General features: G+C 49.8%; 8 protein-coding genes across 8 annotated transcripts; 5 read left to right on the top strand and 3 right to left on the bottom strand.

Annotated features, from left to right (window-relative positions):
* Window positions 1–1,593: 1,593 nt before the first annotated feature.
* On the top strand, window positions 1,594–5,619 carry DSM5745_06225 (uncharacterized protein; the record flags this gene model as incomplete). Its single annotated transcript, XM_026748241.1, has 3 exons — window positions 1,594–1,878; window positions 2,005–3,787; window positions 3,845–5,619. The coding sequence occupies 3 exons, from the start codon at window positions 1,594–1,596 to the stop codon at window positions 5,617–5,619; spliced, it is 3,843 nt and encodes a 1,280-aa protein (XP_026602545.1).
* Window positions 5,620–6,683: 1,064 nt separating this feature from the next.
* On the top strand, window positions 6,684–8,521 carry DSM5745_06224 (RXT2 domain-containing protein; the record flags this gene model as incomplete). Its single annotated transcript, XM_026748240.1, has 4 exons — window positions 6,684–6,756; window positions 6,838–6,959; window positions 7,075–7,228; window positions 7,377–8,521. The coding sequence occupies 4 exons, from the start codon at window positions 6,684–6,686 to the stop codon at window positions 8,519–8,521; spliced, it is 1,494 nt and encodes a 497-aa protein (XP_026602544.1).
* A 660-nt stretch (window positions 8,522–9,181) lies between these two features.
* DSM5745_06223 (bifunctional phosphatidyl-N-methylethanolamine N-methyltransferase/phosphatidyl-N-dimethylethanolamine N-methyltransferase) lies at window positions 9,182–10,110 on the bottom strand (the record flags this gene model as incomplete). Its single annotated transcript, XM_026748239.1, has 4 exons — window positions 9,182–9,257; window positions 9,351–9,767; window positions 9,972–10,011; window positions 10,062–10,110. The coding sequence occupies 4 exons, from the start codon at window positions 10,108–10,110 to the stop codon at window positions 9,182–9,184; spliced, it is 582 nt and encodes a 193-aa protein (XP_026602543.1).
* Window positions 10,111–10,448: 338 nt separating this feature from the next.
* Window positions 10,449–14,173, top strand: rgsC (putative intermediate filament protein (Mdm1); the record flags this gene model as incomplete). The annotated part of the gene is made up of 2 exons (XM_026748238.1): window positions 10,449–13,089; window positions 13,143–14,173. The coding sequence occupies 2 exons, from the start codon at window positions 10,449–10,451 to the stop codon at window positions 14,171–14,173; spliced, it is 3,672 nt and encodes a 1,223-aa protein (XP_026602542.1).
* Window positions 14,174–15,178: 1,005 nt separating this feature from the next.
* Window positions 15,179–15,935, bottom strand: DSM5745_06221 (uncharacterized protein; the record flags this gene model as incomplete). Its single annotated transcript, XM_026748237.1, has 3 exons — window positions 15,179–15,331; window positions 15,394–15,577; window positions 15,625–15,935. 3 exons carry the CDS (start codon window positions 15,933–15,935, stop codon window positions 15,179–15,181), a joined length of 648 nt encoding a protein of 215 aa, XP_026602541.1.
* A 1,807-nt stretch (window positions 15,936–17,742) lies between these two features.
* sonA (putative nuclear pore complex protein (SonA)) lies at window positions 17,743–18,895 on the top strand (the record flags this gene model as incomplete). Its single annotated transcript, XM_026748236.1, has 2 exons — window positions 17,743–18,003; window positions 18,068–18,895. 2 exons carry the CDS (start codon window positions 17,743–17,745, stop codon window positions 18,893–18,895), a joined length of 1,089 nt encoding a protein of 362 aa, XP_026602540.1.
* Window positions 18,896–19,536: 641 nt separating this feature from the next.
* On the bottom strand, window positions 19,537–21,573 carry DSM5745_06219 (methionine--tRNA ligase MES1; the record flags this gene model as incomplete). The annotated part of the gene is made up of 2 exons (XM_026748235.1): window positions 19,537–21,370; window positions 21,437–21,573. 2 exons carry the CDS (start codon window positions 21,571–21,573, stop codon window positions 19,537–19,539), a joined length of 1,971 nt encoding a protein of 656 aa, XP_026602539.1.
* Window positions 21,574–21,829: 256 nt separating this feature from the next.
* On the top strand, window positions 21,830–22,405 carry DSM5745_06218 (Yae1 family protein; the record flags this gene model as incomplete). Its single annotated transcript, XM_026748234.1, has 1 exon — window positions 21,830–22,405. One exon carries the CDS (start codon window positions 21,830–21,832, stop codon window positions 22,403–22,405), a length of 576 nt encoding a protein of 191 aa, XP_026602538.1.
* Between the last annotated feature and the right edge of the window lie 1,254 nt (window positions 22,406–23,659).

Genomic DNA, 23,659 nt, shown 5'->3' with positions numbered 1-23,659 from the left:
TCCTCATGCAGAGCGAAAGAGCGCGAAAGAAAAACAACGAATGAGAGACAGGGGAGAAGCAATACTGAGGACTTAGCGGGCAATAGAACAAGGAACAAATGGCAAAAGAAGTGCAAAGATTCCAAAAAGGAGTACAGCCGGAGAAGCTCCGTGAGGGCACTGAGGGGTTGGATATAAATTATAAAGTTATGTAAGAAAACATGGAGAGATAAGGGGGAAAAAATTGAGAGGCTCTTAGTTTCTCGTAACTTTAAAGGCGTGATATGCTGCGCCTGTGAGTCCGCATCTAAATGTGAACACCCCTTGGATAATATCCGATCTTTTCATCCCTGGTAGCCGAGGAGAAAAAGGCTCGAACCAGGGATGATCCTGTGCTCAAGTTTCAAGGCCTCAAGCTGGACCCCAGCCGCCTAGCGGCCCACTGGTCTATTCCCGTCGCCCGAAAGCTGGACAGTCCTCCACACAGTTCGCAGATCCAAATTTGAGGACGTGCGGTGACCGGTCCAGGTCCTGGACTCCTTCTGCCTGCATACTGTCTCAGGCTCGGGCTCTCAGCTTCCCGCCCGACTCGAAGTCACTTCTACAGGGTCATGCCAATCACGCGGCAGAAAAGATCAAAACGAGATAATTTGGCGTCAGGAGAAACAAATTGTTTGACCATTGTTGCTTTCATTACATCCAAAGGATTCTGGTGCTCCTTTCTTCACCCATTTAGCAGAAAAGATAATGATCCATGATGAAATTACATATGCAGAGCAACATTAGAGGATACACGGCACGGGACTGTGAAACTTCATCGGGTTCTCTTAGCCTTGATTTAAGCTTATACGGAGTACGCCTCGCCTCGTGCGTGGAGCAATTGCAAAGTCTCTCTCTGTACTTCCGTATCTGCACTGCTGCAGGCTTTGATTTAGTCTATGCAAATTGACTGTGAAGTAAGGTACTTAAGTCTTAGGTACTGTATGTAGACTACACCCTGCACTAAGGTGAACAGGCCTAACGGACTATGGAGTAGACTATGTACTTCTATTCAAGCAAACACAAACTCGGCTACATGGCAAACCCGTGTCTCAGGCCCAACCGTTCAACTAGGCCGTTTCAGGGCACATACTCCGTATGGCCGGAGAGACAGACCTTCCAAGATTGTCCGATGGTGCTACTCCGACAGCGGAGTGCCGAGTACGTTTCTCCTAAACCAACCATCCTAGGCATGGAGTAGTAATTTCAGACTGCCAGGGCCCAGGTGCCATTTGGGCACGCACTTTCGGGTGAAACATACCCGCCAGTTGAAGTCATGCTTCGCAGGGATTGACCATCAATCTCAAAATGTCGACCGTAAGGCTGTGTGTGGCTGACTGTACATAGGTACCATCCGATGCTCTCCCGCGGCTTGGCAAAACACCTTGGCCGATGCAACTAACTCGAGAGTGACGACTGGGCAGGCTCGTGCGCTTCTCAACTTGGTGATAATCGTGCGCGACGAAGCTTATCCACAGTTCCCACTAGATTAGGCCTACGTTCACTGCTTCGATAGGTGCTCTTATTCAAGATATGCGTTGACTGCCGGCTGTCCACAAGCAATTCTCGCCCGCAATGGACGCCTACCCCCAACCATATGTCGCCGATAACCTGCCATTCATTCTACTTTGCGGTCTCGAGGCCGACGGCGCGCGGACGGACCTAGAAGCGACAGACACAAAATATCCTCTTCTGAAAGAAAATGGGATCACAATAGAATCCGATTTTCCACCATTAGAGGGGCAGATTGCAAAGGAGATCCGGCATGTTTTCCTCAGTGAAGCTGCCCCGCGAACCTCTCAGTATGATGCCATTGAAGGAAGCTCCAAAATTGAATATAGAGTCAAGTCCATCCGAAGGGTACGTTGCGTATTTCATGCTGCACCTGGCTCATAACAAGGACAGCTTCAAGGCTGAGCTTTCCACCCATGAGCTCTGCCATCACCAGGTTCCGTATCGCAGACCAGACCGCTGATGCTGTTGTAGAATTATAGACTTCCGCCGCGCAAGGCTAATCCTCCTCCTGCGTCGCCCACAACAAGTCCGACAGATAGACATGACCATGGATCCCCAATTGTCTTGCATTCGCCTATATCCCCGTTGACACCCAGTTCCCCGACCTTTCCCGACGGCATCATGACACCTCTATGGGCTGCAAGACACCAGGATTTGGTCCCCGCCGCAGTGATAAACTTCTTCCCTTTTTGTCTTGACTCAAATATGAGTTCCCTGCGCGACAATCAACTGAAGATAGAAATCAATGGGCTGAAGAAAGAATGGTCCTCTTCGGGTTACAAGACCCGCTTCATTGTTGTGCTTGTATCAGAGGAACCTACCGGAGATGACACGGGAGACTTCGATGATCGTGTCTTAGGGATTCGGAGAGCAACCAGTCTCGAACAGAAATCACTATTCGTTTTCCCGCCTGGCGTGAGTCCCGAGGAGCTCGGAGAAATCACAAGATCACTATTATCCATCCTGCATCCTTCGTTGATGGAGTACTATAGAGACCTGTCCAAACACGCTCGGAGGAAACGAAATAGAAGCAGTATACCGCCCCCAACGGCACCACCAACAAGTGGAACGTCTCAGACATTATCGCTCCAAGGATGGAATACTCGATATGAATTCAAAATGGGGGTCTTTGCGGAATTTCGGCAAGAGATTGACGCGGCTCTGAAGAACTACGAAAGCGCATACGAAACTCTCTTCGGGCAAGAGGTTTTCGAGAACATTGCTGGCTGGGACCCTAAGTTCAATGATGCCCGTCTGTTAAGTGATGCGCTTGCCATACGTGTAATACGCTGCTTGCTGTATACTGGACATACAACTTCTGCAGTACAATTCTGGGTGACTCACCGGAGTCGCTCACAAGATATACTGAACAGACGTGGCAAAGGTACAAGAAGCTACGGATGGGAAGCTTGGGAAGCTAGATGGTCATCAGTGATGGCTCAACTTATCCATCAAGTTGGGATACCTCAGTTGATACCATTCGGAGTCTCTCAAAATCAGTCCAATGAGCACAATTCAATATTTGTGTCACACGAGAAAATATACCCTCTACCAAATGAAGTCGCGCCGTGGGAGCAGCTTCACCACGAGGGATACTGGCTATACCGTTCAGCAAGGCACACCATGTACCGGCGAGCGTTGGCGGAGCAGATCCCAGCAGAAGATCGGACACCGCCGGGGCAGTCTCCTGCATCTCAGATAGCGAGCAAGGCCTATCTTTATGACACATATCTCGCTCCGGAGACTCACGTCGAGACTGCACGTCCCGAGGACGGCGGTATTGACCATTCGACGCTCATTTTAGATGCTCTCAAAGCGGCGCTGGTTGAGTTTTCAAAGCGGAGCCAAGTGCGGATGACGGAGAGACTTAGCTTGGAAATTGCGGAAGAGTATATGCGCTCAGGGTCCTGGCCGGAAGCTTATGAGACACTTTATCCACTCTGGCCGGCTCTTACTTGGCGGCGCTCTGGGTGGTGGCATCTCATGGATAAATTCGCCTGGGCCTTGAGGGAATGCGCGTTGCGAGTCCAAGATAGTGAAACGATCCTTAGAATCGATTGGGAACTCTTAAACTGGGGTATGAATTCCTTGTATTTCTTCGCTGGCGGTTCTTGTTCTCTAACCTCCAATCGCCCTTTAGCTTTCCCACCGCGGCCTGACTGGCACTACAATATTCACTGGAGCCTTGCAGAACTTCCTCCAGAGAAACCGAAGCCGTCAGTCGTTGTTAAAGCAGAGGATATCGTCTCGAGCGGTAAGACATAGCTCGCAAAGCTGTAAGATAGCAACTGACACTCTACTCCTTGTCTAGTCATCGCAACATTTAATTTCCGGAAAGCCGAGGGCAATGTTGGAGAGCCTTTACAGGGCCAACTTGTCTTAAGGTCCTGCGCCCAAAAGTCATCTGCTCCTATTAGGCTTGCGGAATTAAAAATAGCCTTTGAGGGTTGCCTTCGTCCAATCCGGCTGCAGTCGAACCAGAATACACATGCGGATGCGAGTACTCCAAGCCTCATTTCGTCGCCTTCGCTGCATGACCCGAGCGCTATATCCGACTCATCGGTCCTCCACTCACCCACAAGTGCCCTGGCCGCACTCACTGGCATCGCAGACTTGACGATTGGGCCCTCTCAAACCAAAGTGTATAATCTGACCTGTATACCTCGGGAAGCTGGAGAGTCTCGGGTAGCTTCAGTGGCGCTTCTGGTTGCGGAAGAGAAATTCGACCTTACGTGCGCAATCACTGATCTGACACAACAAGAAGCATTCTGGTGGGAGCAGACCGCAAGGGGCCCGGCACGAAGGCGGGCGGGCAAGGGTCGTGATGTTAACCGCTGCAAAGTCCTACCCAAGCCGCCTAAGATCCGGATCACGGTTCCGAATATCAAAGACACGTACTATACAAATGAGCGTATCCTCCTCGATCTTGTGATTGATAATGAAGAAAATGAGGCGGCTGATATTGTTGCTGAAGCAAGACTTTTCGGCAGCTCAGACTCCTCAATCACGATATCATGGCTCGACCAGGAGGGCCTGAACAATGCATCTCTTGACTCAGGGTCTGATACACCGGTGGAGGAGTTATCTCACTTCGTCAAACGGTCAGTTGGAGTGATACAAAGCTCTTCCAGATGTAAGCTACCGATTGTGCTTTCCAGTAGCGAGAACAGTTTTGAGTACGAGCTCGAAGTATCCGCTTTATACAACCTTGTTTCAGATATCCATACACCCATTATTGCTACTGCGCGGTTAACCATATCCATAATCCGGCCATTCGAGGCGAACTATGAATTCCTTCCTCGCGTCGACTCCCTGCGGTGGCCGGATTTTTTCGCGGTTGATGATGACTTGACCGGATGTCAACAAGATCGAAAGCCGAGAGGACTGCGACAAAGATGGTGTCTCGATACGAAGGTCGTTTCTTTCGCCCGCGAGGCTCTGATCATTGAGGAAATGTCCATTGCTACACGAGGTATTAACGGAGGTGTCCTTTCTCATATCGGGCCCGAGATCGTTGCCAACCCAGAGGCGCCGGAGGTTCGTCCTAAAGAGCTTCGACAGTCTTCCTTCGTCTTGGATATCCAGAAAATGATCCTGGGTGACAGGCGCCCCACGTCGCTTAGCCTGGCTCTGCAGATCCAGTGGCGGAGAAGTGGCAAAGAAAATGGCTTATCCGGCAACAGCAATAACCTCGCGACTACTGAACTCGCGATTCCGCGATTTGTGATACCAGCCGGCGAGCCCCGTGTGCTAGCGTCGGCAATTCCCTCGCAGAAGCTTTCCGGCTTGGTGCATGTGAAGTACACGTTGGAGAACCCGTCGTTGCACTTTCTCACCTTCAACTTGACCATGGAAGCTAGTGAACATTTAGCTTTCAGCGGCCCAAAGGTAATGGTAGTTCAACTAGCACCTGTGAGTCGACACACGGTCCGTTACAATATTTTGGCATCCAAGAAAGGCTTATGGATCCAGCCGCAGCTGCTCGTGGTGGACACATACTTCAATAAATCTCTACGGGTGCTCCCCACGGAAGATATGCGGTCAGATAAAAAGGGCATCTTGATATGGGTCGATGCTGAGGATTGAATCGGTTCATGGAGTTTGGTGCCGTGATCTGGCCGCCATAATGATATCTTGAGCAATATGTTAATTCAATTGAGGGGTATAGATGATAATGATCAAGCAACTATGAAGTAGGAATATCATCAATGAAGGCATGGCATGAGTGAAGCTGTATTGAGGGCTGAGATCATCACGTGAGCGCTATTATCAGTGCCCGGTCCCCGGCACCAGCGGGCGGGGCTTATCTCGTCAATAGATTCCGTCTGCCACACCGGCGCGGAACCCCTTAACCGCTCCCTTAATCAAAAGGGGTTTAGCGCCGTCCGGAAGCGGAAGGCGGTCCAAAAAATTAAGGGAGCGCATCCCTTGTTAAGGGATGCAATCCCTTAACAAAATTAAGTTTAGCGCCGCACTAGTGCCCGTTTAATACTTACTTTTAAGGTCATGTCGCGACTCTAAGTTGCTCAAGGCCATTTCTTTAAAGTTACTTTACACCAAAATTTGTATATAAAGCTACCTTTTTAAAATGGATAACTCTTAAAACTTGTCTTAATAATATTATTTTGTCCATTTTTTAGCAGCGATAAGGTGGTGGTGACGTTCGTGGTGGGCAAATTTATTTTGTTCGCGTTTATATATAAATTAGTATGGAGGTTAAAACATTAATATTTTGCACCTAGTTTAAAATTAACGGGGCTTGGCAAATTCTACACGTGACACTAAAGGACGTCCAAAAGCGGTAAATCGGGCAGTATTAATATTAAGAGGAGAACCAAATTCTCGGCGGCAGACGGAATCTAATGCCGATTAAAGACTAGCGTCGGGGATCGCGAAGGCTCCCGCAGCTTTCCCATTTCGTTAGGCGGAGAGAGACCCCAGCTCCCGGCCACTTGGAGAGCGGCGTTAGGACATGCTCTGTACGGTTTGAGTTGATTCTCAGATCTGATTCCAGTCGCAGCTGGAAAGCCTTCTAACTTTCCTTCAGGAAGATCAACGCCTTTTACGAGATACCAAGATCCCGGAATTCTCCACGCCAGCGCCTACACTCCAATCCTCTCCCCACCGTTTCCATTGTCCAGGTGAAAGCCATGGCGGCGCAAGCGGCCTTGATTGCCGACACAATAGTGGGCATGAAGCGGGCCCTTCGCAATGAGAATGAATGTATGCAGAAACCCTCAGAACCGCGCGGGGTATCTGTTTTTCATTGTGTTTTAGGGTGTTCTTTCTGACGGGGCTTCTTAGTTTCAGGACCTGATGATCCGATAACGCAACCGACAAATAGAGGAAACAAGCTTCGGGGGAACGCAAGATTCGTAAAGGAGGGCGCTATGGGGTATGTGCACGCTGAGAGTTTATATAAACAGGTATGCCCTACTTTCTGCTTCACCTTTTTTCTAAACTTGGGGCCCTTTGGCCGGCAGGGAAACCCCGCCCTATCCGCGTTGCGCTGGGCTGACTGTGATTGAATATTCTACCCAGGAAATTGAACACGCCGGATATACTCGTTATATCCTTCACCATAATCCCGTGCGCTACGACTCCGAAGGCGACGAGCTTGACGATGATGATGAGGACTCAGAAGCAGATGCGGCCGCGGCGGCAGAGAACCCGTTCTCTGAAATTGCATTAGAACGTAAGTGAAACTCTTCCATTCACATCAAATCCAATTTATTGTGTACTGACTTTTGGCTGCCGCAACTATCCAGATTTTCTATGCCCGCTTAAACATCCATCCGAACTTCCCTCTCACCCATCCTTGTCTCACACATATACCTCCAAAGCTCTTTCCAACATGACGCAGGCTATTGAGGCCAAATTGCGTCAGGAACGAGCTCTTTTATGGCGGGCGAGAAACTTACACCGGCAATTTCTCGGTGATGGGTCCTGGGCGCCGTGCGGCTTATTCGAAACGTATGACGACAGGTTGATTTTTGAGCCACAGATAGCTAGCACAGGACAAAATTCCCCCTTACTACATTATGAGACCAACGGGGTCAATGTTTCGGGCACCAAAGATCTGAACAGTTCAGGGGGGAATGAACAGAAATCATCATCTGCAGAAGAAACTGAACCACCACAACACGAGAACGATAAAATTGCCAACGCAACATCGGATGTCGAAATGGCGATTGAAGCGAATGACGGAACCGGGTATGCGCCGTATAACCCCGATGCTGGTCACTCGAAAGAGCCGAAGTTTGAAGAAGTGGATACGGCCGTCGGTGATCTTCCGCATCATTCAGAAGCGCGAGAGGCTGCGGTCACTGTGAATGGTAAAACGGAGGAATCGCATGGCGACCAGGATAAGATGTCCGACACAGTAGGGACGATGAATAAAGAGACTAAGGAGACAGTAGAGGCAGGTCCAGAACATCAGAGCAGTGATGGCACGGGCGTCATGGATGAGGATGTCGAAATGGGGAATGGCCTATCTCCAGAGCCACCGAGGCGAATGACAACCAGAGCCCAGACCAATGCAGGTCAACCGCATCACGACTCCGACTCTAGGCATGCATCTCCTTCCACATCGAGCGATACTCTCAGTTCCCTACCCATACCTCACCCGCTCTATCTCGTGCCAGACTTTGTTCGACCAGACTCCAATTTTGGCCTGCCACCCAACGAGGCTGAGGACACCCGCCGACTACTCTGGTCATACGTCCAGAAACAGGAGGAGACAGTTCGCGGTTTCGAGCATATGCTTGAGACTCTTTTGCGAGCATGCCGGATGAAAGAAGACGTTTTCGAGTGGTGTAAAGCGGAGGGGCATGTTGGCGAGTTGAGCGATGGAGAGGATTGGTATGATCGTGAGAAATGGGGTCTTGCCGAAGGCGAAGACCTTAAGAAAGGTGCGGACGAAGACGATATCGAGCCGGTTGAAGAGAGCCGGTCGTCAAATAAGCGAGGCAGAGGTCGTCGCGCATAGCATGTTCAAGCTACCCTGTTATCTCCCGTCTTTCAGCACGGTTGTAGTGTCGTTACCCATAGATCTCTTAGCGTGGAGTTGATGGACATTCTTCCTCTCGGACTTTGCTTTTGGCTAAGCGATGGCGTGTGAAGCACTTCATTTGTTCTACAATGTTGCTCAGATACTCATTTGGTTGAGTTTTACTCCTATCACTGGTTGTTCGTTTTCACAATCGCTGCGGATTGATTGAACGCTGAGTGGGAGTGCTCGGAGTCTTGGTGGTTCTTAACATATAGGTGACTTCTTGACCCATGTCTGGCATTCAATGATAAACAGAACAAATTACTCTTCCCCTTCTCCTTCATGAGAGGCCTCTGTAACCTATGTATATGCTAATATTGAATTTTCACGCTAGCATCTAGCGACTTGCAGTCTTGCTTATGCTCGTTGTCCTCTCAGATATGTTGAATAGCTTTGCACCTTGCTCTCATTCTAGTTCAGTTCCTGGTAGCATCGAACTCCCCACTACTCTAGCCATCTGCTCAGAGTCCATGTGCCCACATGACTGATCTCTTCCTACTGTAGTCGTATGTGTTGAATGCTCGATTTCAATCGCGACACCACCCTTGATAGGTAACTGTCGCATGTTTTGGCGCCGCTGCTTCTTAGCAAGAATGTCTACTGACTCTTGCCGTCTCGCTTCGACTTAGTGCGTTCGCGTTCGCGCTTTGCGTAGATTTCCGCGGTGAAAGGGCTACAGATGGGGTAGTCAGCGTCATGAGGCCATGAACCATATATAACCACTCCACACGCCCGGTAAGGCAGCTGGGCAGATAGGAAGACTTACTCCTCCCACTTCAAGGCAAACCAGTATAAAACAAACACCAGCGCCGTAAGCAGGATACCCGCAACCTTGCCCTTATAAAGCGCAACGCCGAGAAAGTTTAGAGTGCTGCCCCAGTACATCGGAGAGCCGGTGACGTTGAACGGGAACCCGGTCACAGGTGCATCCATCAGGATGCCGAAATAATCTCCTAAATAGGTGCCGGTAACGCCAAGGGCATACATGCTTGACAGAACGAGAACAGAGCCCACGGCAAAGAAAATGCCGCCGAGAATAGGTTGGTGCACTGGGGCATAGAAAGGCTGATCTTCGAGGGCCTGCTGGTAGATGTGGTCGCGTAGGATTCCAAGGGAGAAGATGGTGACGGCGAGGAAGTAGCAGCCGTAGTAGGGGCTACCAAAGATACGGGCCAAGAAGTGACTGCGATACTCTACAGGTTGGCATATTAGAAGATGTCTCTGCCAGCTAGGTTGTCGCATGGGGGGATGTATAGCTACCGGCGCGGGCGACAATGCTAGAGCCCGCCGAGAGGGGGAAATTAGCATAGTAGGTCGAAGATGATTAGACTGTACATAAATTGACATGTATGCGGATTGCCGTCAGGGGGCTTTGGGTCGTACTTACTTCCAGAATATTGGGTTAAATGCAATGGACAGCGCAGCATCTAGAAGGTTGAGTATCACATGCTGGACGCGCATGGAACAAATGACGTACATTTCAAGGAGTCTTGAGAGAAATCGACAAAATCTGTAAGAGTTGCCATGTTTGCGGAAGTCCTCTCAGCGAGAACTTGGGAGCTCGAATTCAACAAGGAATGGAGAAGAAGGCCAAGTTGGAGATACGGAGTAGAAGTGACGTCCGCGATATTTTTGCCACAGGCATCACCCGCAGCAGGCACGTGAGGCCGAGTAGTGCACTACCACCACTGCTCCGCTCTCCTCCTGTCGTTCTCGTCATCCACGCCCCCAACTGCCAGCTTTGAGGATATATTGGTTTCCTTATCAATCACTCTGTTGGCAATGTACTCTCCTACGGATCCGCCTTGTTCCTCTCGCAGGCCATGAGAACTAGGCCGACTGCAACGCAAGTTATCTGGTGAGAATGGCCCTGAAACCTCGTGATTATGTTCTAGCAGGCTTTGGCGGATTCATCGCTTGGGGGCTTGCTATCCAGTGGCTTCCTATTCTTCGGTACCTGGGATATGCCTTGGTTCTAGGGGCTTTTCTTTCGTTGGCCGCGATCTTGGGTCTCGTACTTCTCACGACACGAAACTTACCCTTTTCCAAGTTCACCCGTCGCAAGACTCTTCCTGTCGCATTCATCGCACGCCAACACTGGAAGAATGAGGTCCAAGGATATCAGAAGCGCGCCGAGTATCATGTGGAGTCGCTCTACCCACATTCTTTTATTGTCTCCGAAGGCATAGACGAAATTCTCTCATTTATCACCCGCGATTTCATCGCGTCGTGGCACGGCAGTATCAGCGCAAGCCCCGCTTTTCCCAATGAGGTGGATAAGGTGATACGGACAGCAATTGGGAATATACGAGATAGACTACTAGCGGAGGATATTGTGTCCCTGGTCGTCTCCCGCATTTTTCCCATTCTGACCACGCACCTCAAGGAGTTTGACATCGCGGAGCGATCTGTGAGGGGAAGAAACTTGACCCGCAACGTCACCGAATCCGAAGAGTTGGATCTTGCTATCTCAAACAAATATCGTGATGGCCACTTACATCCAGCCGCAGTTCTTTCTCTTTCCGACCAGAAGGTAGTGGAGCAGGAGTACTTGCGCAAGATAACCGTTGGGTTACTGCCTCAATTGTTCCCTGCGAACGTCCTTAATAGTCGCATTGTCTCGGTACTCATTAGGGAAATCATTTCGTGCGCTGTGCTTTTCCCTCTAGTCTCAGTAATCTCAGACCCGGACACTTGGAATCAGTTAATGGAGGCCTATGGTCGAAGCACTCTTCAGGATCGCAAAACGGTACGAAAGCTTCGGGCTGCCCTAGATGAACATGCTTCTCCTGTCCCCAAGTCGAAGCGCGGCCACCCCTTCCCACGCCTTTCACCTAACGATTCCGAGCGAGCTTTTGAGCGGTTTGTTCGAACTATTCGACGTTGCAATAATCTATCCGATGCTCGACGATACAGGGCTCTTCTCGCTAGCCAGTTGAAACGAGAGTCAATGGTGGAAGGGCAGGACCCGGTTTACCTCAGACGACTCGAAACAGGCAAGAGGGTTCTGGATCAAAAGGTGGCCAAGCTTTCAGCTCCTAATAACGAAACGTCTCATGTTGCAGCCGCCGCTTCGCACTTTCGCCGTAAGAGCTCATCAGTGACTCAGGAAGCGTCTCTGATTGAGGTGATGCATGATGCTTCGGGTCTCTCGTATTTTATGGAATTCATGGACCGTCAGCATCTCATGTCACTCGTGCAATTTTGGATTGTGGTCGATGGGTTTCGTAATCCGCTTGAGGACGACTTTGGGGATGAGTCCTCCCCCAGCTCTAGGACTTGGACTACAGCGGACAGAAATGATATGGCCTTGATTAGCGCAACCTACCTCACGAAACCCGAACTGAAGGTCACGGAAGAATCCCGTCAAGCAGTAAAGACCTTTCTAAGTGCCGGGAAACGTGCCACTTCCGAACAGTACCGCAGAGCCCGTACTGTGATATTGAGCACGCAGTCTGCAGTATTGGAGGAGCTACAAGAAGTTCACTACCCCAAGTTCAAACAATCAGATCTGTACTGGAAATATCTTGCGTCTGATGACGTCTCGCATAGTAACGCCGTCATTCCGTCGCCTTCGTCTCAGCAAAGCTCTATGGGCGCCCCTGAGGTTCCAGAGAGACGCCCGCTCCCTCCGTTGATGAATCGAACAGCGTCTCAACCAGGCCCCAAACCAAGAAAGAATCTACGAAGAGCTGCTATCTCATCTAGTGATATTTCGGGTTTGGGGAAACTTTTTGACGGCGAAGAGTCAACTAGGCGTTCAATGGACTCCGAGCGTTCAGCGCCGCTATTTGATGATGATTATGATACAGATCCACTTGCCACGTCTACCCAAAGTCTTGGACGAGATAATCCGAGTGGAGAGTCCGAGAGCAATGAGAAGAGAGTGATTGAAAACATGGAGGCGGCTCTGAATGATATTATTACAAACGCCCCTCAGAATGGGAGAATCGAGGACCTGTCTGCTAGTGATATGAATCAAGGGTCACCGAGAAGCTCACTCGAATCTTCTCGCGTAGAAGCCAGGGGAGGTGATAGATTGAAACCCAGCATCGCTTCCCTGGGGCTTGTGGACGGGTCCTCACGCCGCGGAGTGTTCGATGACGATCTTTTTCCGGAGCAGCAAAAATACCTTGAAGATGAATACGAAGAGCCAGAAGGTACAGATGGCAAGGACTCTGCGGACGAGATTCATGAAGCGGCGCCGGGAGATCTTGGCTTGACGGAAGCAATTCAGGTGCTCACGACAGACATTGAGAAGCTCGGGTCTCAAGAAGCAGTGGTCGACACGTTGACTCGAAAGGCGGAACTTACTAACAATACAGCAGAGCTAAGAATCCTACGAAAGTCAAAAATCAGCATTCAACGAGAACTCCACCGCAAAGAAATGCAACGTCAGCAGTATATGATCCAGGAAAGCGACAACAGCCTATATGGCCGGTCGACCGTCCGAATCAAGTCCATTGTAGTGGGCAAGGAGGAGGACGGTCGAGAGTTTGCGATGTGTATGCTTGAGGTCCCCTTCACCATCTAATGAATTTGTGGCTGATCGCTCTAGATGTTATCGAAGTACAAAGGGACGCTGGGGAGCAGATGCCAGCAGCATCTTGGGCAGTCGCGCGTCGATACAGTGAGTTCCATGAGCTTCACCATCAGTTACGCATGCGGTACCCGTCTGTTCGTAATTTAGAGTTTCCCCGGCGGCGGATGGTCATGAAACTTCAAAAGGAGTTCTTGCAGAAGCGACGTCTGGCTTTAGAGGCGTATCTTCAGCAATTGTTGCTTCTTCCTGAAGTATGCAGAAGTCGTGACTTGCGCGCGTTTCTTTCTCAGCGGGCAATCATTCCACGCAACGAGGCCCCGCGGGATGGAGAGACAAAGGATCTCGTGACTCGTATTTACAACTCTGTTGCCGACGGCATGGATGATTTTTTGGGAAATTTTGGCGTACTAGACCAACTTTCAATCGCCGGGCAGAATCTCATCTCCGCAGCCACCAACCAACAACAACCCAACAGTGTAATACCAACTGATTCCGGGCTCGCGACCGAAGATGCCGTCACGACCGCCGAAGCTGAAGCCGAACTAAACGCTTTTGAGGACCGCGAACTCGAACCCTTCATCAAGCCCATCTGCGATCTCTTCTTGGAAACCTTTGAGCTCAACAAGGGCAACAATTGGCTCCGCGGCCGTGCAGTGGTCGTTGTCCTCCACCAGCTCCTCGGCGGCACGATCGAGCGTAAAGTCCGTGAGGGCGCCCGTTCCTTGGTTCAAGATGAACATCTCCTCCGCTGTCTGACGACGGCAAAGGACACGCTCTGGCCCGGCGGCGTTTTCCGGGAAAGCAAAGTGCGCACGATTTCAGAACGTCTCAAGAGCCGAACAGAGGCTAGCCTAGTTCTTGCTACGCTTGTTCCAGAGCTTGTGGGCAATGTAGTCGGACGCGCAAATGCCCAGGCTGCAGCGAGGAGGGTCTTTGCGACACTGAACAATCAACGGTTGAACGCACATTTGATCTTCACACTCCTGGACGAAGTTGTCTTGGTCCTGTTTGGTGGTGAAAAGACTCCAGCACGAATTCGACTGTGACTGTACCTAATCATGGATATTGAACGATAATGATTTTGCATGGCTATGACGATGGAATGACCTGCCTGTTTATTACTGTACCTGTACATTAGATCATTAAGACGCAGGGGACCTATGCCCATGGCATACTGCATAATTACCGAACATATATCTCTCATATTATAATATCTTCGCGGCGTGGTCTCTATCCGTACGCTATACAAATACATGTACGTATGAGTATATCCAAACGAAGGCGGAGTAGTGGGGATAATCTATCGGCCTCTATTTCCTATTCTGCGTGAAGTGTAGCATTAGTAGTGACCTTAGGGTGCCCGGATATACGGAGCACTTTTACTGTTGCCCACAGAAGGCGCCCACGAAGCTCCAACGTTACTAAATTTGAGGCCTTCAAAGATATCCACCAAGCCCGCTGCCTGAAGTGGCTAGGGTGACCAGTTAGGATGATGGTGCATGTGCCTATCCAAGCTCTTTACAGAGGTGTATATATTAGTTGATTAACTTCTAAAAACCCGCCAAATCTCCACTCTTCAAAGGCAAAAGAGTGTATCATATGTGGTTGAACTGTGTATCCCGCTTCTAGGCAAGTTCTGGAGCGTGGGTGATGCGGAAGGTGGAATCATAGATAAAGAAAAAAAAAACCCTAAGTTGACCAATTAATTGAGGATTTATTGAATTGGTATTGTTATTGTTGAATACACCTGCAAGGAACGTAGAGGCCCTGGCCTTGATTGGCTTTACCTCGAATGAACCAGCGAACAATCGAGAGCCACAATGCTAGTAGCTGGAGCTGAGATTAAAAACGAACAATTACCAGGTTACAGCGCGAAACCTCTGTACTCTTCACAAACAGCTTCTAAAGCCTGAAACCATTGGAGAACAATGCCCAGAAGAAGCAAGATGAGGGACAAATCATGTCAACTCATGATAGTCCACGGTGGACCACTAGAAAGAACGCGATATTAACGCTTCGCCGGCGTGAGTTTCGGGCGACCTAAAAGCACTCTACGCTTCTTCCTTCGCCTTCTTCTTAGACTTCTTGCCTGATGGTTGAGCGGGAGGGCCTTGCTTGGTCTGGTGAACAATCAGACGTGTCCAGCACTCTTCCTTGTCCCACTCGAAGCCAGCGAGATAGGGCTTGTCCAATTCGTCGTCAGCCTGGCAGTATGGCCTGTTAGAAACCACAGCTATTTTTCTGGCACATTAGAGAACTCAAATACCTTCTTTTTGAACTGCTTGTGGATTGCGTCCAGCGCATCCTTGATTGTCACGCCCTTCATATTGCGTGCTGTTACCTCCAGCCCCAGAGGGAAATGGAGATCGATCTTCTTCACTGGTGGAGTCACGAGGTGAAGTTTGAGGATATCCTTGTCCTCGACTGTTGACGGTGATGTGTTTAGCTTCCTATAAAAAGTCAATGATATGAAACAAATGACAAGGTGAAGACGTACCATCCCGTCTTCTGTGTTTCGATGGGTAGTGTAATCTCAATACGTTTCTCCTCTATATGGCAAGCGGTAATCAGCGCTCTGAGCATCGCCATGCGGGTCAGGAACATTGGAGGGCTATTACCTAGTTCCTTGATGTTGAAAATCCCTTCAGCCTGGGACGAGGTGCGCTTGTGAGACTTCTTGTCGGCCTTGTCGGCCTTCTCGGGTGCCTTTTCTTCCCTGGGGGATATCGACAGGCCACCGATGGCGGAATCGACTTTCTTGAGCGGGTGGTGCTCGGTCTGGTCGGTGTGATCGTCGACAAGAGACATTACCGCAATCTAGTTTGAAGTGTAGACGCTAAAGGGGCGCTATGCTTCGATGGAGATCTAAGAATCAAGATAATAGATTAGATTCTTGTGTTGACAATCGGATGGCTACTCGGAAACACAGGAGGAAGACAACTTCAGGATACACTCGAAGATCATGAGCCAATTTGGGAATAACAAGAAGGTGGTAAATGTGTGGTTGACACGGGAGATACAGGAACAAGGTTGGGCTTACCAGTCAATAGTTGGATGCGAAGGTTGAGATCCTGATGGGACGAGAAGAGAAGGGAGGAGAGGAGAAAGCGGAAATAAAAGAAAAGAGGAGAAGGGCGAGAGGGAGGGGGTGTAGGAAAGAGGGGAAGGGCAGGTGACCTTGATTGTGCCAGATTCTGGCTTCACTCGTACACCATTTACCGTCCCTTTCAAAAGTGATTACAAAAGCAGTACTACGACCTACATGAGTATTGAGACCGGACAGGCAATACTGTAAGCCTGCCTTTGACAGGCAAAAGAATGTAAAAGCATTCTCAAGAGCAGGATGCAGAAGACACCCTAAAAGGAGCTCGAGAGATGGATGGGATGAGAAGATTGGATGACGGGCCTGAGACGGCCGGTTACCGGAATGACCTTGAATGAATGGTATGCCTAAGCCATCTCGACAACAATGCCAATCGGACATGTGCGACCCTGGTATGCCGTATGATGCCGGTGAGTGGTGATGAAAGAATCTCCGCACCTGCGGCAGATACATCAGACGATGGTTCAACCCAGTCGGATGTTTCCCGCATCAACCCACCAGGACTGCCTCGGTTCCATTCAGTTCAATTGCGGCTCAGTAGCCAAGAAGCACTTTGCCCACCCTTTGTTGTGTTGAATGCAGAGCCACGCAGAGATGGCAAGGCAGATCTTGAGGTGATCACACGAGCCTGACGTTGAGAGCTCTACAGTCGAGGCCCACCAAAGCTAAGGCTGCACCCCGCATTTCCACCCGCTCCACTTGGTCCGTCATCTTAGCCCAGGATCCCGTGACCCGCGTTCTGGACTCCGGAATCTGGAATCTGTGGCAGTCCTGTGTCACGTAGATTTACTGCTCTTAAATGAAAAAGACCTCTTTGTAAAGCCTGATATCAATACTCTGTTAGCTTCAGGAGAGTCACCAGCGAGACCGGGGATAACCCTTTGCTCGCCAGGCCAGCATGGTATTCCGCGCATGAGACTTCAAGTTGGCGTCATATATCTTCCTATGTGGACTACATAATTGACCCAGGTACATAGTCGACCTCTATCTACTTGTAAGTTATGATTATTATTGGGCTGGAAGAAAGCATGGTATTTATCTCTACATAAAGTAGGTAGGCGGTGAGAAGTGGCCGCTGTGATACTGCCGGCTCCTAAGCGCTCTACCTAAGATATCGGAGCGCCTTCTTTCCAAAGCTCGTCATATATCTTCCTATGTGGACTACATAATTGACCCAGGTACATAGTCGACCTCTATCTACTTGTAAGTTATGATTATTATTGGGCTGGAAGAAAGCATGGTATTTATCTCTACATAAAGTAGGTAGGCGGTGAGAAGTGGCCGCTGTGATACTGCCGGCTCCTAAGCGCTCTACCTAAGATATCGGAGCGCCTTCTTTCCAAAGCTCTTGTCTCTGCTTTTCTAACAACGCAACAAGCAATTCCCTTTCATTCTACCACCCCAACACGTCGCCAACGCGCTTCTGCCACCCTGTTTTCTACGATTCCATTCGCCTAGTCTACACTGCCTGGTCAGGGCTTTAGCCAGGGTCCGGGAAAAAAAGTTGTCGAGATGTCGGGGCTCTTTGGCTCCACGGCCAACACCACAACAGCTGCAAGCAACACTGCGGGGGACATTTCCAAGGACGTCGCTCTCAACTCTCCTCCTGATGACAGCATCTCAGATCTCCGTTTCTCGCCAGCGAGTGATCATCTAGCTGTAGCGTCATGGGACAAAAAAGTTCGCATTTACGAGATTAACGAGCAAGGACAGAGTGAGGGAAAGGCCCTTTTTGAGCATGAGGCACCTGTTTTGAACTGTTGCTGGTCACCGGTAGGTTAATAGCTTTGTACCAGTCCATCGCTTCGTCCCGGCGCTAACAGTGTGACTCAATCAGGACGGGACAAAGGTCGTCGGAGCTGGTGCGGACAAGGCTGCTCGTATGCTCGATCTCGCCGCCAACGCTACGGCACCTATCCAGGTCGCTGCTCATGATGCCCCAATCAGATGCTGCCATATGATCCAGAATCCGGCTGGTGGTACACCTCTCCTCGTGACAGGTTCCTGGGACAAACAGGTCAAATATTGGGATCTGCGGCAGTCAGCACCCATTGCTTCACTAGAATGTCAGGAACGAGTTTACACGATGGACGTCAAGGACAAACTGCTAGTGATTGGAACAGCGGATCGGTACATCAACATCGTCGACCTTAACAACCCCACAAAGTTTTACAAAACCATGCAGTCTCCTCTAAAATGGCAAACTCGGGTGGTCAGCTGCTTTGCAGACGCGAATGGCTTTGCTGTCGGAAGTATTGAAGGTCGCTGCGCTATCCAGTATGTGGAAGAAAAGGACTCTAGCTCAAACTTCAGTTTCAAATGCCATCGCGAAACGCCCCCCAATCAGCGCGATATCAACAACATCTACTCTGTCAATGCCATTTCCTTCCATCCCGTCCATGGTACCTTCAGTACAGCTGGTGCGGACGGAACTTTCCACTTCTGGGACAAGGATGCCAAACACCGTCTGAAGGGGTATCCCAGCGTCGGTGGGACAATTTCCAGTACGGCTTTCAACCGCTCTGGTAACATATTCGCCTATGCCGTGAGCTACGACTGGAGTAAAGGATACTCGGCAAACACCCCACAGCTTCCCAACAAAGTCATGCTTCATCCAGTTGCGCAGGATGAAGTGAAGCCCAGGCAGAACGCTAGGAGGCGATGAATGCGTCGCTGGAGATCATTACCCCTGGCCATCATTTGAGCCATTAGACTGGCTGGAAGAACTGGGTTGGAGTATACTTGGGTAAAATACCAGTAATTAAGTCACCATGCTTGTTACGACACATTAAACAAGCGTTTCACTTTCCATGTGGACTCGAATGGCCCTTTGTTTCATCATTTTTACATTGTGGGTTGCGTGTGTGGTCATAGTTCTCAATAATGCATTATGAGCGTGCGTCTTTGCGATCAGTCCATAGCTGCGGCCCATATCGACACTACAGAATAACTTGCTTTGTTTGAATATGTAGACTGGCCTATTGCTAGCTGATTCTTTCTACACTGGCATTTATTTGTTGTGCTTGAAAGTCTTGACTATGAACTGGAGTAATCCGTGTGGAAAATGAGACAAAGTTGTCTTGGTAGGGTCCCCGCGCCATTTATACTAACAGCACCGAAGCTAGAAATAAAGCAGATAAAGAGAGGGGGAGGGCGGGGGAAAAGAGAAGCCTGGTGTGTTGAAAACAAGAAGCCAAAATGGGAATATGTACTTGTTGAATTTACCGCTCATAAATATAGTCTCGTCTTCGGGTCTACTGAAATATCGGATTGAACTGCCGGCTAATGTCTCGTAAGTGAAGACAATCACGACGTTGGGAGCGTAACCTGCGCAACACCATCGGTAACCTTCTCAACACCTTGATCATTCTTCCCCTTTGACGTAACGTCAGTCGGCTCCGCGCCTCCCTTGGCTGTAGCCTCAACAGGAGCAGCACCACCGGCAGCGGCAGCAGCCTCTTTAGCCCTCTTCTCCTTCTTCTTAGCTTTTGCAGCGTCCTTGGCCGCCTTCTTTGCGGCTGCTTTGGCAGCTTCTTCTTCCCTCTTCTCCCTGTCAGCCTGCGAGCCGCCGAATTGTTCGCGCCACAAGTCGGCTTTCTTGGGGTCAATGCGCGAGAAGAGGTACTGGGCCTTGCCGATCTTGTGGCCAGGTTTCAGCGACACAGGCTTCCAGCCGTCCTTGATATCCTCGAGTGAGGGGATGAGGGCGAATGGAGCGTCCAGCTGTTCGTTGATGGCCTTAGAGGTGGTGGGCAGATAGGGGACGAACACGCTGGCGAGAAGGTGGATGAGGTTGAGTACGGTACCAACAACAGCCGCGGCACGCTCGGGTTCGTTAGCGATCAGGGAATTATCCAGTCGGTTGGCCTGGATCAAGCCGTTACCAGCCTCGGCGATCTTCATGGCGGTACTAACACCCGCACGAAGGTGGGCGCCCTCCATTTCTTCGATGTACTGTCGGAGGAGACCAGAGACCTCGTCCAATGTGGGCTGGAAGTTTTCCGGGACGGTAAAGTCGGGAATGGTGGAACCGTAGGAGGCAGCGACAAGCTTGATGACTCGGTTGACAAGATTGCCGAGCTTGGCCAGCAGCTCACTGTTGTTACTATCGACGAAAGACCTCCATTCGAACTGGGTGTCACCTGTCTCTGGACGGTTTTTCAGGAGATAGTAACGCCACACGTCTGATGCGACGCCAGTTTCTTTGGCGTTGTTACCGAAGACACCAATTCCACGAGACTTACTAAACTTGCCACCCTCGTAGTTCAGATACTCGGCGGTATTTAGATGGTGGAGCATAGTCCACTTGTCCTGGGTTCCCAACTGACAACCGGGGAAAATGACGCTGTGAAAGGGTACGTTGTCTTTGCCCAAGAACTGATAAAGCTGGACATCTTCAGGGTTGCGCCACCAAAGTTCCCAATCATCCGTATAGTTAGCGGTGATTGACGGATACCCAATGCATGCTTCAAACCACACATAAAGGACCTTGTTATCAAACCCATCTAAGGGGACAGGGACACCCCATTTGAGATCTCGTGTGATACCACGATCCTTCAAACCTTCCCTCAGCCAATTCTCCGTGATATTGCGGGAATTCTTGGGCCAGTCGCCCTTCTCCATAGCAGGAAGGATGTACTTCTCGATCTCAGGCTGGAGCTTATCGAGCAGGAGGTGGATGTGTTTCGTGTCTCGCTTCACCGGAGTAGCGCCGTCCAGCTTGCACTTCGGGTTGATAAGGTCGAAGGGATCAAGGAGATGACCGCATTTATCGCACTGGTCGCCTCGAGCGTCATCATAGTGGCATCGTGGGCATTCTCCCTCCACGTAACGATCAGCCAAAAAAGACCCATGGGTCTCGCAAAACGGCTGTTCAGCGGTCTTTTCCGCGAGGTACCCATTGTCATAGAGCCGCTTAAAGATGGCTTGGGAAATTTCTGTGTGCTTTTGTGTCGGAGTGCGGCCGAAGTGATCAAATCCGATACCGAACCATTCATACACTTCTTGATGGATCCTGTTGTACTTCGCACAAAGCTCTTCTGGCGTCACCTTCTCCTCCAATGCTTTTGTTTCCGTGGCTGTGCCATATTCATCAGTCCCGCAGATGAATAACGTCGGATGTCCGCAGGCTTTATGATACCTAGAAGAAACGCGCATTAGTTTGAAGTTGACTTTGTATAATTCTATCGAACAGCAGATGACGCACCTGGCGAAAACATCGGCACTGAGGACGGAACCGATAATGTTTCCCAAGTGAGGCACGTTATTGACATAGGGCAAAGCACTAGTAACGAGGATATTGCGCTCGCCCTTCTTGGGCAAAATCTTTTGTTCTGTAGCCATGGTGGTGAATGAGTTGGCGGGGTTGTGGAGGGGCAAAGGATGGGGAGCTTTTTTCGGTGGTGGATGATTCATCGCCCTGTCTTCGGCAGGGCGCAGGACTTGGAGCGACAAACAACTCACAACTCCGGTAGTTTCTTTCTTCATTCCTTGTTGTCTATCAAGACCGTCACCTTCCGAAAAGGGCTTATATTCTCTCAATTGCTGATTGGTGTTTGATTTTCTCATTTAGCTGCTCTTCTCTTCACTGCTAGCCGGCATGGACAACAATCTACTGGAGAGCCTTCTCGATCTGGAGGAGGACTTTTACAAAGAAGGTTTCAACTTGGGAACTGCGGATGGCGCTGAGGCTGGATACACGGAGGGTAGTGTATTCGCCGTGGAAAAAGGATTCGAGAAGTTTATTGAATTGGGAAGACTTTATGGCAAAGCGCTGGTCTGGGCTCAGAGGCTTGCCGACATGAAACAACACATAAACGAGACATCCCCAAATCTCGAATCGACTGTCGAACTACAAGGAGATGAGAGTTCTTTGATGCCATCCGTTTGCGGGGAAATGGCGCATTTCCCACACAGCTCTCGGCTTGCAAGAAATCTCGATACACTTCTCGAATTGGTCGATCCAGCATCACTCCCCATGCAGAACACAGAGGAGGCTGTGTCAGATGTAGATGAGCGTCTGAAGGGTGCCCTCACCAAAGCTAAGCTCGTCCAGCGAGCGTCTGGAGAGCGCGAGGATGTTTCAGATATCTATCCTGATTCCAAAGGTGGTCAAGCTTCTGGTGACGGTACTGGAAGTATTGAGGATATCAGCTCCCTCAACATCAGACATTGATTCACCCTTTTATCGAAGCCAACCTAGGCGAGGCATGTTATCCTCCGCTTTCCATAGCCGTTGACAACAAACCCCTGGCGGCATTCACATCTCCTAACAGAGCAGCTAATCAGCTTGCTCTTACGAACAAATCCTTCCATTTAATCAACAGTGAGAAGGCTCATCCGCCTCTTGTTCGAGTTTCGGGCTCAGAAGTGCCTCCACCTAGTGCTCCGTACATATGTTCAGGCGCCCGGGCTAGCAGAGAACTTGCAGGGATGGACTGCGTCCTTTGCAGTGAACGGCAATATTCTGTTACGCCGGCCATGTGCATAAAGTACACAAGCCTTGTGGAATTCGCCCTGGCAGATAAAAAGCAGTAGATACTAGAGTTCATAGACCAGCAACAAACCGCCAAGAGCCATTTATACCGTTCAAGGGAAGTGAAAAGGGACTCCATGTGTTGATACGGGTAGTAGTCGAGTTCGAATAGAGCTCCATTGGTTATGCGTCTGACCTTAGCTTTGGCGTTGTATAATGGTTTGCTGAGTTATCTCATACAGTTTTTGGTTGTGGCAGAGTGTTAGGCATGGGAACTCAATGAGCGGAGAGCCATACGAGCTCAGGCTTTGAACTAGCTCCAAATGACTGCCTGTTTAACTTCCAGACTGGTTAGATAATCTACGGCAGTTGTATTGATTGATATCTTGAATCCATACACTTTAGAATTACCTTGGTAGACTAGTGGTATACCGGTACAAAAGTCGATTTCGCTGTCGCATGCCCTCTTGAAGACCGGGTTTGTTTAGGAATCGGCGAGTGATATGTTAAGTTGGCGCTGAAGTAGTTTAGACTTAGTCTAGATACTCCGTAGAGGTTCCAGCTTGGTAACTAAGTAGTTGACCGCTTGTTTATTTAGCGAGCAATGTACTGTGATTGTATCCTGGGTCTGACCTAGCCCCAACACTTGCTAGGAACTGGTCCGGAGTTCGGCTGGCTTTCTCTTCATTTGTAACACCTCCATTTCCTCTGTTCTCCTCGCCTTCTTGGACAAAAAAGAAATCTTATTATTCCCAAGGTTGCTTGAGTCGGTATTTGTACAGTATCAAGCACTCTAGAGGGCACGAGCCACGTGAAAGTCGCCTTTTGTTCCGACCCGCACGATAAGATCAAAACTTCCAGGGCAGCAACGTCAGGGAAAAGGGTCATTGCCTTGACAACTCTCGGTACCAGCCTCATACTCACTAGTCCCTTTTACCTTACACGGCTCGATGC

Source organism: Aspergillus mulundensis (assembly GCF_003369625.1).
Source record: "Aspergillus mulundensis strain DSM 5745 chromosome Unknown scaffold_6, whole genome shotgun sequence".
NCBI lineage: Eukaryota > Fungi > Ascomycota > Eurotiomycetes > Eurotiales > Aspergillaceae > Aspergillus > Aspergillus mulundensis.
This window is presented reverse-complemented; position numbering and strand designations above follow the sequence as displayed.